At 44.8% G+C, this 14,596-nt stretch overlaps 1 protein-coding gene across 2 annotated transcripts in view; it reads left to right on the top strand.

Annotated features, from left to right (window-relative positions):
* Positions 1-14,596, top strand: part of COL5A1 (collagen type V alpha 1 chain) — a 237,648-nt gene that overhangs the window by 170,267 nt on the left and 52,785 nt on the right. For both annotated transcript variants that reach the window (XM_073559469.1, XM_073559468.1), the window contains exons 27-28: positions 4,093-4,146; positions 14,120-14,164. In XM_073559469.1, coding sequence (XP_073415570.1) covers positions 4,093-4,146; positions 14,120-14,164 — 99 coding nt within the window. The remainder of the gene's footprint in view (positions 1-4,092; positions 4,147-14,119; positions 14,165-14,596) is intronic.

Below are 14,596 nucleotides of genomic sequence, written 5' to 3'. Positions count from 1 at the left end.
CACTGTAAGGAACATAGTAAGGAAATGGAAGAACACAGGTACAGTTCTTGTTAAGCCCAGAAGTGGCAGGCCAAGAAAAATATCAGAAAGGCAGAGAAGAAGAATGGTGAGAACAGTCAAGGACAATCCACAGACCACCTCCAAAGACCGGCAGCATCATCTTGCTGCAGATGGTGTCACTGTGCATCGGTCAACAATACAGCGCATGCATAACGCCTTTTTGTATGACCAAACAACTCAATCTTTGTTTCATCAGTCCACAGGACCTTCTTCCAAAATGTAACTGGCTTGTCCAAATGTGCTTTTGCATACCTCAGGCGACTCTGTTTGTGGCGTGCTTGCAGAAACGGCTTCTTTTGCATCACTCTCCCACACAGCTTCTCCTTGTGCAAAGTGCGCTGTATTGTTGACCGATGCACAGTGACACCATCTGCAGCAAGATGATGCTGCAGGTCTTTGGAGGTGGTCTGTGGATTGTCCTTGACTGTTCTCACCATTCTTCTTCTCTGCCTTTCTGATATTTTTCTTGGCCTGCCACTTCTGGGCTTAACAAGAACTGTACCTGTGTTCTTCCATTTCCTTACTATGTTCCTCACAGTGGAAACTGACAGGTTAAATCTCTGAGACAACTTTTTGTATCCTTCCCCTGAAAAGCTATGCTGAATAATCTTTGATTTCAGATCATTTGAGAGTTGTTTTGAGGAGCCCATGATGCCACTATTCATAGGAGAATCAAATAGGAGAACTACTTGCAAGTGGCCACCTTAAATACCTTTTCTCATGATTTGATACACCTGGCTATGAAGTTCAAAGCTCAATGAGGTTACAAAACCAATTTAGTGCTTCAGGAAGTCAGTAAAAAGTAGTTAGGAGTGTTCAAATCAAGAAAATGATAAGGGTGCCCATACTTTTGCACCGGTCAAATTTTGTTTAAATGCAGATTGCACATTTTCTGTTAGTACCATAAACCTCATTTGAATCCAGAAATATAACTGAGTCCATCAGTTATTAGATATATGAAACTGAAATAGCTGTTGCAAAAACAAAAATTGTTATAAAGAAAAAAGGTTAACATTAATAGGGGTGCCCAAACTTTTACATATGACTGTATGTTTATCAGACCTGATTGAGTGGAGAAAGCATGTTGGAGTTGTAGACATTGGTAAAAAGTGTTATGTGATAAATTAAATTCCTATTGGAGCTGTTGAAAAAGTTTAAGAACAGTTTGTACAAAACATTTACGAAGCCTTCAACTTAGATCTAGTTTTTTAAAAAACTGCAGCCATGTTAAGTTGGAAAAAAGACCTTAAAATATCGGTCACCCATGAGGAATGGCAATCAGTCCTAAAAAATGCCTTTTCATCCAACATATGCGCTTCTCTACATGAATCTTATTACAAACTAGTATCCAGATGGTACCTCACCCCTGCAAAACTAGCCTGGATTTTTCCAAACGTATCGCCCGAATGCTGGAGAGGTTGTGGACTCAAAGGCGGCTTAGTACATATCTTTTGGGAATGCCCCAAGATTTCTCCCCTATGGAAAGAAATTCCCACATTAGTGGACTCGCTTACTAAACAAAAAATAAACCTCACACCCCAGATGGTATTGTTGTCTCTGGAATTGGAAAAAATTCAAGCGCACAGCTTTGCTCCATGAACATGTGCTAAAGATGTCTCTCCTCAATTTATAGCTACTCAGGATACGTTATATTTGTCTTCAAGAAGCAACAGGAACTATTAACTGCATTATAGGTTATAAACACTACTGTTAAGTGGTTAGTTATCCCCTTTCCCTCCAATACTTTCCATTGCACTGTTCCCTTAGGCGTGTACAGCAACTTCTTTCTACTGTGTCCTCCCCTACCCCATCTATTCTGTTTTATTGACATAAACATTTTCAATAAAGTTATTTGAAAAAGAACAGCTTGTACATAGCTGTTCTATCAACCAGATCCCTTTTTGCTCCCAATCCTTTAGCTTTGCTACTTCGCCTAGAGTGGTATTAAACTATAGCAGTGTGTATTTAGTGCATCCCTTAATACCTAGAAGTTTCTTTCCCCTGTCCCACACTAACGCTAATGTTGGAGTAAAAGTATCCCCCAGGAGGAATTTCAGTCTTCGCGAGGCCCATGTCACGTTCTGTAAAAGTAGAGCACCCGACTTGACCATGTTCTCTTTATTCCCCATCCGTGGAAGTGTTGTAGCTGGGTTGTATTTAAACTTGTCCACAACTGAGATTGTTTCACTAGTGGAGAATGTGGCAGGGGATATACTGGCATCACTCACGACTGATGTGTTCCAGTTAATTGATAGACATGAAACCTGCCGAAGTTCGTTATAATTGACATTACTGGACTGAGACTGATTGAAGATGTTGCGTTAGCTACAAAAAGCAGCATATCATCTGTATAGAGGCTCACTTGCTGCTCTATTTCTCCACAAGGCTTTTGCTTCATTTTACATGTAAGAAGCACTTTCAAAAAGTCCATAGGTTGCTCAGACATCGTTCCATCATCTGGCTGCCCTCTCATCCAGACTGAGAGTAATGGAAATACGGTAAATAGAAACAGGCAGAATGGCTTGATAACAAGGGTGAGGCCGAAGTCAGAAAGGTAAGGGGCAGCTGGGCTTGGGCCCGTCAGTCATCTATGTGCATTACAATGTGTCCTGGGTTATAACTAATCATCTAGACCAGTGGTTCCCAAACTCCGGTCCTCACGGACCCCATGTTTTCAGGATTTCCATAGTGTTACACATGTGAGAGAATTCCTGATGCCTTGATGATACTTCCATCACCTGTGAAATACTAAGGAAATCCTGAAAACATGACCTGTTGGGGTCCGCAAGGACTGGAGTTTGGGAACCACTGTTCTAGACAATAATAATAATCTTTATATAGTGCTAACATATTCCGCAGCGCTTTACACACATTATCATCATAATCTAAATTCCCTATCAGTATGTCTTTGGAATGTGGGAGGAAACCAGAGAACCCGGAGGAAACCCAGACAAACACGGGGAGAACATACAAACTCCTTGCAGATGTTGTCCTTGGTGGGGTTTGAACCCAGGACCCCAGCGCTGCAATGCTAACCACTGAGTCACCGTACTTTGTGTTATCCAATATAAGATGTATCCTGTGCAGTGAATGGATACCTGATGATTGTTCATGCGGGAGGATGTGCCATAATGGATGTGGGGTCAGGCTTCTGGTCGTGATCAGTGTTGCAGATGCCGGTTATTTTCTATATTCCTTAGATTTCAGGTGTATACATATTCAGCAGGATTGGCCTGCTCTGCCTTAATCAGTAGTGGAAGCGACGCTTCCTCCGCAGCTTCCTTCTCCAGGTTGCCAGGCAACAGCACAGAAACTTAATTCAAAGTTTAACCACTGATGAGAGCGGTGGAAAAACAAAGTGGAGTGAACACACTGAGGAGTAAATACTGCTCCTCCATCAACAGGTACAGTCCTGACTGTTATCAGCGAGCAGGAACCGCCATTCTGCAAGATCGTTCTCTCATGATGTTGATGGTAGTTCACACCACAGCGTGCAAGGATCGGTTGTGTTCTAACAAGCATCATGATGATAATTGGTGCAATCATATTCCTATCACCCAGCATCTAATATTCCAGAAAATTTGACAATAAAGCAAAGGAATAAGAATAATAAACTGGCACATTACTAGAAAATGCCATCACTTGCTGTCCACTAGGAGCCTGACCACCGGGACCCCCACTGATTCTGAGAATGAAGGAGCCACAGCTTTATATCCACTAAACTGCAGCTGCCCAATTCACTTGGCCAGCCAGAACCGCCCCAGTACAGAGGAGACTTTGTGAAGGAGATGCACATGAAGCCCCATCCTTATCAGGATTGTTGGGGGTCCAAAGGACCCCCAGTGATGGCATACTTATCCTGGGAGTCAGAGAATCACTACATCAGGTGACTGGCCTATAGAGTGCACAGGGTTGGATGGACAACGTATGCACATAATTCTTTCCATATAGTATTGTGTATGTGAGCGACAGTGGATGCTGTACATTTGTGTTGATGCGATTCTAAGGCGTTCTGTATACTTTTATTTACAGGGACCTGCAGGACCTCAGGGGCCGATCGGATATCCAGGATCACGTGGTGTCAAGGTGTGTAGCATACAATCGATCTGTGACCTGTGGATATAGTATCCCTCCTATATTATATGGTCGTGGCCCATATTATTAACGTGACTGTACAGCCAGAGAGTTCACATGCACGAGATGTTATTGCTCAGACCATGCATGACCCATGATATGTAAAGGAGCTCTCCATCATAGAGGCACACTAGTTTTCCAGCAGTTCCTCTGCAGTACTGAGTCCATATATATTTTTACAGCAGTTAAAGGAATGGATAGATTGTAAACTCAACGGATACAGATCCGTGTAATAGTAATGGTGGACATGTTGATTGTCCTTGAAACATCTTGTTAGAATTTCCATCATTTTGACATGAGGACAACTCAAGGACTTGTACTTACTGAGATTTTATGATATGAGATGGTCACTGATGGTGACATTAATGGTCACTACTGTTCGTCTCTGGCCATTTATGAGTTAAACATGGCGTTGGTCCAGTCAGTCCAATTCATGCAGAGTCACAAGAAGCGCCTGATGGTTCCACTGGCTGAAGGCAGCTTTTCTCCATTAAGGGAAGCATTAAAAGTGTGACGTGCACAATATCTGGCTTTAAAGCCGTCATTAAACTAATTGAATTATTCTGCATTGCTACAGAGAAGGGGCTGCAGAATGGCAGAAATTCTCCTCCAAAGTGTCATTATTAGATTTGCTAAAGTGGAGATGGATGGGTGTTCTGCCGTGCATAATGGCTGCGATTTACCTCCTACATCAGGTGACTGGCCTATAGAGTGCACAGGGTTGGATGGACAACGTATGCACATAATTCTTTCCATATAGTATTGTGTATGTGAGCGACAGTGGATGCTGTACATTTGTGTTGATGCGATTCTAAAGTGGAGATGGATGGGTGTTCTGCCGTGCATAATGGCTGCGATTTACCTCCTCATATATTTATTTTTTCAGAGTGTAGGAGAAGCCACTTTCTGTCATTTTACACTATAAGCTCATTCACCGCCACAATCAAAACCACTGTATGGAGTATGGCAAATAAAGCGCCGCCTGGAAATTGATCAGAATCAGGCCAGATGTAATGTGTGCTTGCTGCTATAATCAAACACAGGCTAGGGAGGGTTGGACGGTGAGTGCTGTCCTTATACACAGAGATAGAGGCATGGTACTGTGTGCTGTCCTTATACACAGAGATAGAGGTATGGTACAGTGCACTATCCTTATACACAAAGAAACAGGAGCCGTACTGTGCACTGTCCTTATACACACAGAGAGAGGCATGGTACTGTGTGCTGTCCTTATACACAGAGAGAGAGGCATGGTACTGTGTGCTGTCCTTATACACAGAGAGAGAGGCATGGTACTGTGTGCTGTCCTTATACACAGAGAGAGGGGCATGGTACTGTGTGCTGTCCTGATACACACAGAGAGAGACATGGTACTGTGTGCTGTCCTTATACACAGAGAGAGAGGAATGGTACTGTGTGCTGTCCTTATACACAGAGATAGAGGCATGGTACTGTGTGCTGTCCTTATACACAGAGATAGAGGCATGGTACTGTGTGCTGTCCTGATACACAGAGAGAGAGGAATGGTACTGTGTGCTGTCCTTATACACAGAGATAGAGGCATGGTACTGTGTGCTGTCCTTATACACAGAGATAGAGGCATGGTACTGTGTGCTGTCCTGATACACAGAGAGAGAGACATGGTACTGTGTGCTGTCCTTATACACAGAGAGAGAGGAATGGTACTGTGTGCTGTCCTTATACACAGAGATAGAGGCATGGTACTGTGTGCTGTCCTTATACACAGAGATAGAGGCATGGTACTGTGTGCTGTCCTGATACACAGAGATAGAGGCATGGTACTGTGTGCTGTCCTTATACACAGAGATAGAGGCATGGTACTGTGTGCTGTCCTTATACACAGAGAGAGGGGCATGGTACTGTGTGCTGTCCTTATACACAGAGATAGAGGTATGGTACAGTGCACTATCCTTATACACAAAGAAACAGGAGCCGTACTGTGCACTGTCCTTATACACACAGAGAGAGGCATGGTACTGTGTGCTGTCCTTATACACAGAGAGAGGGGCATGGTACTGTGTGCTGTCCTTATACACAGAGAGAGGGGCATGGTACTGTGTGCTGTCCTGATACACACAGAGAGAGACATGGTACTGTGTGCTGTCCTTATACACAGAGAGAGAGGAATGGTACTGTGTGCTGTCCTTATACACAGAGAGAGGGGCATGGTACTGTGTGCTGTCCTTATACACAGAGATAGAGGTATGGTACTGTGCACTATCCTTATACACAAAGATAGAGGAGCCGTACTGTGCACTGTCCTTATACACAGAGATAGAGGCATGGTACTGTGCGCTGTCCTTATACACACAGAGAGAGAGGCATGAAACTACTCTGTCCTTATGCACAGATGGAGTTGTGGTGCTGTGCACTGTCCTTATACACAGAGAAAGGCATGGTACTGTGCACTCTTATAGAAAGAGAGAGGAATGGCGCTGTGGGCTGTACTTCTATATATAGAGGCATGGCACTGCTCTGTCCTCATACACAGATAGAGGTATAGTACTGTGCACTGTCCTTATACACAGAGAGGAGCGTGGTACTGCGCACTGCTCTATACAGAGGTGTGGTACTGTGCGCTGTCCTTATACACAGAGGCATGGTACTGTGCTGTCCTTATACACAGATAGAGGATTCGTACTGTGCACTGTTCTTTTACACAGAGCTAGAGGAATGGCACTGTGTGCTGTGCCTATACATAGAGAGGTATGGTACTGTCCACTATACTTATACACAGAGATACAGTGGGTACGGGAAATATTCAGACTCCTTTAAATTTTTCACTCTTTATTTCATTGCAACCATTTGGTAAATTCAAAAAAGTTCATTTTTTTCTCATTAATGTACACTCTGCACCCCATCTTGAAAAAAAAACAGAAATATAGAAATTTTTTGCAAATTTATTAAAAAAGAAAAACTGAAATATCATATGGTCATAAGTAGAGTTGAGCGAAACAGGTCGGCCATATTCATAAGTCGCTGGCTTATGGCAAAGTCGGATTCACAGCGTGAAGTCGGCCATGCGGTCGGCAAAACGAGCGCCCAATTCAGATTTCCTAGAGTGACTTTTTTCAGCCACTGAGCAAGGACGTACACTGTGGGCAACGAGATGACATGTGCAGTGTCGAGAGAGTGTTTGCGCTCATTTTAAAAAAGCGGTCCGGCCTTTAGGTGTGTTTACTGTCCTCCACTCCCTGCCGAAGGTGTGTTTACTGTCCTCCACTCCCTGCCAACTTTTCTTCCCCATTGACTTGCATTGGGTTTCGTGTTTCAGTTGGACCTTCGACTTTTTCCGATAGTCGGCCGATTTCGTTCGACTCGACTTTTGAGAAAGTCGGGTTTCATGAAACCCGACTCGACCCTAAAAAAGGCAAAGTTGCTCATCTCTAGTCATAAGTATTCCGACCCTTTGCTCAGTATTGAGTAGAAGCAACCTTTTGAGCTAGTACAGCCATGAGTCTTCTTGGGAATGATGTAACAAGTTTTTCACACCTAGATTTCGGGATCCTCTGCCATTCTTACTTGCAGATCATCTCCAGTTCCGTCAGGTTGTTGGTGGACAGCCATTTTCAGGTCTCTCCAGAGATGCTCAATTGGGTTTAGGTCAGGGCTCTGGCTGGGCTAGTCAAGAATGGTCACAGAGTTGTTCTGAAGCCACTCCTTTGTTATTTTAGCTGTGTGCTTAGGGTGATTGTCTTGTTGGAAGGTGAACCTTCGGCCAAGTCTGAGGGCCAGACCACTCTGGAAGAGGTTTTCATCCAGAATATCTGTGTACTTGGCCGCATTCATGTTTCCTTCAATTGCAACCAGTTGTTCTGTCCTTACAGCTGAAACACACCCCCATAGCAAGATGATGCCACCACTATGTTTCACTGTTGGCATTGTATTGGACAGATGATGAGCAGTGCCTGGTTTTCTCCACACATACCGATTAGAATTATCACCAAAAAGTTCTATCTTCGTCTCACCAGACCAGAAAATCTTATTTCTCTTAGTCTGGGAGACCTTCATGTGTTTTTTAGCAACTCTATGCGGGCTTTCATATGTCTGGTACTGAGGAGAGGCTTCCGTCGGGCCACTCTGCCGTAAAGGCCCGACTGGTGGAGGGTTGCAGTGATAGTTGACTTCGTGGAACTTTCTCCCATCTCCCCACTGCATCTGTGGAGCTCAGCCACAGTGATCTTGGGGTTCTTCTTTAATGCTCTCACCAAGGCTCTTCTCCCAATATTGCTCAGTTTGGCTGGATGTCCATGTCTAGGAAGACTTCTGATGGTCCAAACTTCTTCCATTTAAGGATTATGGAGGCCACTGTGCTCTTAGGAACCTTGAGTACTGCAGAAATTCTTTTGTAACCTTGGCCAGATCTGTGCCTTGCCACAATTCTCTCTCTGAGCTCCTTGGCCAGTTCCTTTGACCTCATGATTCTCAATTGGTCTGACATGCACTGTGAGCTGTGAGGTCTTATATAGACAGGTGTGTGCCTTTACAAATCAAGTCCTATCAATTTAATTAAACACAGCTGGACTCCATTGAAGAAGTAGAACCATCACAAGGAGGATCACAAGAAATGGACAGCATGTGACTTAAATATGAGTGTCTAAGCCAAGGGTCTGAATACTTATGACAATGTGATATTTCAGTTTTTCTTTTTTAATAAATTTGCAAAAATTTCTACATTTCTGTTATTTTTCAGTCAAGAAGGTGTACAGAGTTTTTTAATGAGAAAAAAATGAATTTTTTTTTGCATTTACCAAATGACTGCAATGAAACAAAGAGTGAAAAATTTAAAGGGGTCTGAATACTTTTCAAAACCTCTGTAGGCACAGTACTGTGTGCTGACCTTATACACAGAGAGAAACATGGTACTGTGCACTGTCCTTATACACGGAAATAGAAGCATGGTACTGTATGCTATCTTTATACACAGATAAAGGCATGGTACTGTGTGCTGTACTTATACACAGAGATAGAGGAGCCGTACTGTGCACTCTTCTTATACACAGAGATTGAGGCATGGTACTGTGCGCTGTCCTTAAACACAGATAGAGGCATGGTACTGTGCGCCGTCCTTCTACACCGGGGGTGGGCAATTAATTTTCCCGAGGGGCCACGTGAGAGACCGTGATTGTTGTGGCAGGCCGAACCAATAGGCTGAAATTCTACTCAATATTAAAATTGATACATTGTAATTATTATATTATTGTTAATTATATTTGTATTAATTGTGTCAATTATTATTGAGCAGAATTACTTATGGTGACACCACTATACAGACAGCCCCTTCTGTGTATCGTATGAGCCCCCCACAGCCTTTTATATACTGTAAGAGCCCCACACAGCTTCACCAATATGCGCCATGAGCCCCACAGGGCCTCCTATATACAGCATGATCACCACACAACCTCTCTATATACTGCATGAGCCCCACACATCCTCCCTATATACTGCATTAGCCCCACACAGCATCCGTATATGCTGCATGAGCCCTACAGAGCCTCCCTATATACAGCATGAGACCCACACAGGCTCCCCATATACAGCATGAGCCCCACACAGCCTACCTATATACAGCATGAGCCCCACACAGCCTACCTATATACAGCATGAGCCCCACACAGCCTCCCCATATACAGCATGAGCCCCATACAGCCTCCCCATGTACAGAACGATCACCACACAGCCTCCCTATATACTGTTCGAGCACCACAAAGCCTCCCTGTATACTGCTCGAGCCCCACACAGCCTCCCTATATACTGCTCAAGCCCCACACAGCCTCCCTATATATTGCATAAACCCCCCACATCCTCCCTATATACTGCATGAGCCCCACACAGCCTCCCTATATATAGCATGAACCCCACACAGCCTCCCCATATACAACATGAGTCCCCACAGCCTCCCCATATACAGCATGAGCCCCACACAGCCTCCCCATATACAGCACGATCACCACACAGCCTCCCCATATACAGCACGATCACCACACAGCCTCCCCATATACAGCATGATCCCCACACAGCCTCCCTATATACTGCTCAAGCCCACACAGCCTCCCTATATACTGCATGAGCCCCACACAGCCTCCCCATATACAGTACGATCACCACACAGCCTCCCCATATACAGCATGAGCCGCCCCACACAGCCTCCCTGTATACTGCACGAGGTTGCCATAGCCACCCCATGTGCTTCATGTCACCCTCATAGCCTCCCCATACGCAGCATGTCACCCTCATAGTCTCCCCATGTGTAGCATGTCACCCCCATAGCTTCCCTATGTGCAGCATGTCACCACCATAGCCTCCCTATGTGCAGCATGACACCCCCTTAGCCTCTCTATGTGCAGCATGACAATGTGGTGCCCCTGAGGCTCACTCGCCACAGAGGTACTGCACCTTCTCCTAAGGTGTAGTGCCCCACCAACTAGGTAAGTTGGAAACTCCTTTCCACACTCCAACACCAGCACCCACACACAGGATAGTTCAGCAATGGACCAGATTGTGGCTCCATGCTTAGAGGATAGCAGAGCACCTTTCGTGGGTCCTTGCTTCGTAACATGAGATGTGCTGGGAGGTGGGTGGAGTTAGATATAAAAGAGTGGGAAAGTTTAGAATTGCAGGTCAGTCTGACGGGAGGTCAGGCGAGAGGAGTTCAGTTCTGAAGTTCAGTTTAGAAAGAGTGCTGCAGCTGCCTCAGTGATCTGAACCAGCTGGCACAGGAAAGAGAAGAGAAGGAGAAAGACGTAGAACTGCAAACTAAGCTTCCATAAGAGAGAGAAGGAACAGCACGGAACAAAGGAGTAGGAGAACAGAGAGGAGTTGTGGGTTGGAAGAGGATCCCTGCCTATAGGTTCTCAGCGCAAGGCGGGGGCCCGGTCCCCGAGGTTGTATGGACACTTATGGTTCTGCAGCAGACACCGGTGGAGTAGTTGGCTGTAAATGCACTACTCCCATCTAAGACTTGGGACACAACAGCAACACGGATAGAGAGCCGGGATCCAGGAGGTCCCTGATCAGGCTACAGCTGTCTGTCATACAAGTAGAGTTGTTAGGAACATCTGACAGGAGGAACTTCAGAGTAACCTCAGTACTGGAGTTCTTCACACTAAAAGGCGCAATAGAGGAGTCGTTCAGGAAACGCACATGTTGGCAGAGTGTTAGAGAGGAGAACCCTGACTTGCCCGGGAGGTTGATTGAGTCTCTACCCCGGAGGACACAGCACGGAGGCAGGCACCAGTGGGTACCACGAACTGTAAGTAAAGCTTTGAAACTGTACGCCCTGGTGTCCTCCATTCATTCGCCGCTAACACCTTCAGCACCGCTACATCTGGGTACCAGCATCTATACCATTCTGCGCCTCTCCTCATCCATTGCACCTACACTGCCCTGGAACTACAGCTCCACCTGTGGGGAGCTACACCATCTTTGCTGCACCACACCATCAGTCCCAGTGGATCTGCATGCAGCGTTGGCTCAACATCTTACTTGCCAAACACCACGGGTGGCGTCACGAACTATCCATATATACTACACTATTAACATCACCGCCATTGATATTGGGCGCCCAGGACCACGGACCGGGTCACTGCTGCTGTGACACATCCCCCTGACACCGGCCCGGTACCGGGTACCCCGCTGCCCTGGGTGTGAGGGCGACTCAACAACTCTATAGCCTCCCCATGAGCAGCATGTCACCCCCATAACCTCCCTTTGTGCAGTATGAGACCCCCATAGCCTCCCTATGTACAGTATGTCACCCCAATGGCCTCCCCATGTGCAGCATGACACCCCCATAGCCTCCCCATGCCCATCCAAACATCCCATACATATGGGGAAAAAAGAACACCATATACTCACCTCGGTCTCATTCCCCGGCGCTCTCCACAGTACACAGCTGACGTAATGAAATGACGTTATCATGTCAGCTGTTTCACACGCTGATTGGTGGAGGAAGTGGCTGGAGGCCCCTCCTCCACCAATGAAGTCAGCTCAGATGGAGACAGCGGGCGGGCATTGTGCGTCCCATGGGCCTCTGGTTTCCTGCGCCACGGCTGTCTCGGTCCAAGGTCCGGACTGAGACAGCCAGAGGGCCATATGTGGCCAGCGTACCGCACTTTGCCCAGGTGTGTTCTACACAGATAGAGGCATAGTTCTGTGCACTGTCCTTCTGCACAGATAGAGGTGTGGTACTGTGTGCTGTCATTATACATGGATAGACGTGTGGTACTGTGCGCTGTCCTTATACATAGAGATAGAGAAGCCATGCTGTGCGCTGTCCTTATTCACAGAGATAGAGGAGCCGTACTGTATGCCGTCCTTATACACAGAGATTGAGGCGTGGTACTGTACGCTGTCCTGATACACAGAAAGAGGCATGGTACTGTGTGCTGTCTTTATACACAGAGAGAGGAGTGAACTACAATTAAAAAAATCCCAGAAAAAGGAGTTAAAACTAGGTGATAAAAATAATAAAAGGTATACTCCAATAAAACTTGTAAACAAAAAAGAAAGAATAAGGAGCATCTAATACCATATGCAAATAGTATTTTATTGAATATATTCATAAGTTATAAAAAAAGATTTTTATTCATTATTATTTTTATAAAAATTTCTTTTAATTAAAAATGTGAAGGACACAAGACATAAGGTCCAACACAGTTACTATAATTACAGATCAGGGAGACAACCTTATAATATCTTCACATATACCAATGGTACCAGACATAGAGTCATTTATGCCACTTTAGATATACATATATATACATATAGCATATGCCAAACTAGTATCCACACAAAATCTATTTGAACAATCTGAATAGTATAAGAGGTCTCACCTGAATATATCTGTGTAACCGGTCACACCAAGCAGCCCCAACGTGCGTTTCGCTTGGGCTTCCTCAGCACCTGGAGGAAGCCCAAGCGAAACGCGCATTGGGACTGCTTGGCATATGCTTGGGATACTAGTTTGGCATATGCTATATGTATATATATGTATATCTAAAGTGGCATAAATGACTCTATGTCTGGTACCATTGGTATATGTGAAGATATTATAAGGTTGTCTCCCTGATCTGTAATTATAGTAACTGTGTCGGACCTTATGTCTTGTGTCCTTCACATTTTTAATTAAAAGAAATTTTTATAAAAATAATAATGAATAAAAATCTTTTTTTATAACTTATGAATATATTCAATAAAATACTATTTGCATATGGTATTAGATGCTCCTTATTCATTCTTTTTTGTTTACAGAGAGAGGAGTGGTATTGAGCACTGCTCTTATACACAGAGAAAGAGAAGCCGTATTGTGCGCTGTCCTTATACACAGAGATAGAGAAGTGGTACTGTGCACTGTCCTTATACACAGAAAGAGGTGTGATACTAAGCACTGTTCTTATACATAGAGATAGAGAAGCCATACTGTGTGTTGTCCTTATATACAGAGATAGAGGAGCCGTACTGTTCACTGTCCATACACTGCTGAGAATTCCGGTGGTAACCCTTTATAATAGACATATGTTTGGGGGTCTCCTGACCCTCCATCCATAGCAAGTATAAGAGGAAGAAGCGGTTGACCATGTTGGAAATACCTGGGGAGCTGTAATAATAGCTTCATTAACAATTGTTGCCATAAACACAGCACAAAGTGGATATTTGTGTGTTGCTTGTCCATTCACTTCCGTTTTTTGGGACTTTGAGTAATGTGGACACTAGAAGGCGGAGTGATTATATGCAGGACAGGGATATATAAATATACACACACATATATGTCGATATTTATCCATCACCAGTGGAAGCCGCCATCTTGTAGGATCTGCCAGGATTTCTGACACCACATTGCTATGACTGTAACTATTGTGGGAATGTCAGACATAACCATGATTTTTTGTGTGACTCATTTCAGGGAGCTGATGGCATTCGGGGTCTGAAAGGAACAAAAGGAGAGAAGGTAAGTTACCAGTGCGAAGCAGCATCAGTCTGCAGGGCGAAGACCATGAGAAACAGCTGGAAAAATGTGGGGTTCAGCCTAATTGTGGGGTCTCATCAGCCTATACTCTGGCCGTATAATAAACACTGATGACAGTTGTGCGGCACTTTACACCCCGCTCAGTGTATCCGGCACTGTGGTATTGTGTGGCACATTATGCACTGTTTAGTGTGTCCGACACTGTGGTATTGTGCGGCAAATTACACTTCTCATAGTGTGTCCGGCACTGTGGTATTGTGTGGCACATTACACCCCACTCAATGTGTCCGGCACTATGATATTGTGCGGCATATTACACACCACTCAGTGTGTCCGGAACTGTGGTATCATACGGCACATAACACCCGCTCAGTGTGTCCGGCACTGCGGTATTGTACAGCACATTACACCCTG

Source organism: Dendrobates tinctorius, unplaced genomic scaffold, assembly GCF_039654945.1.
Source record: "Dendrobates tinctorius isolate UK_male_01 unplaced genomic scaffold, ASM3965494v1 ptg000013l, whole genome shotgun sequence".
In the NCBI taxonomy this organism is placed as follows: Eukaryota; Metazoa; Chordata; class Amphibia; order Anura; family Dendrobatidae; genus Dendrobates; species Dendrobates tinctorius.
Note: the sequence above shows the minus strand (reverse complement) of the source record. Positions and strands in the feature narration are given on the sequence as shown.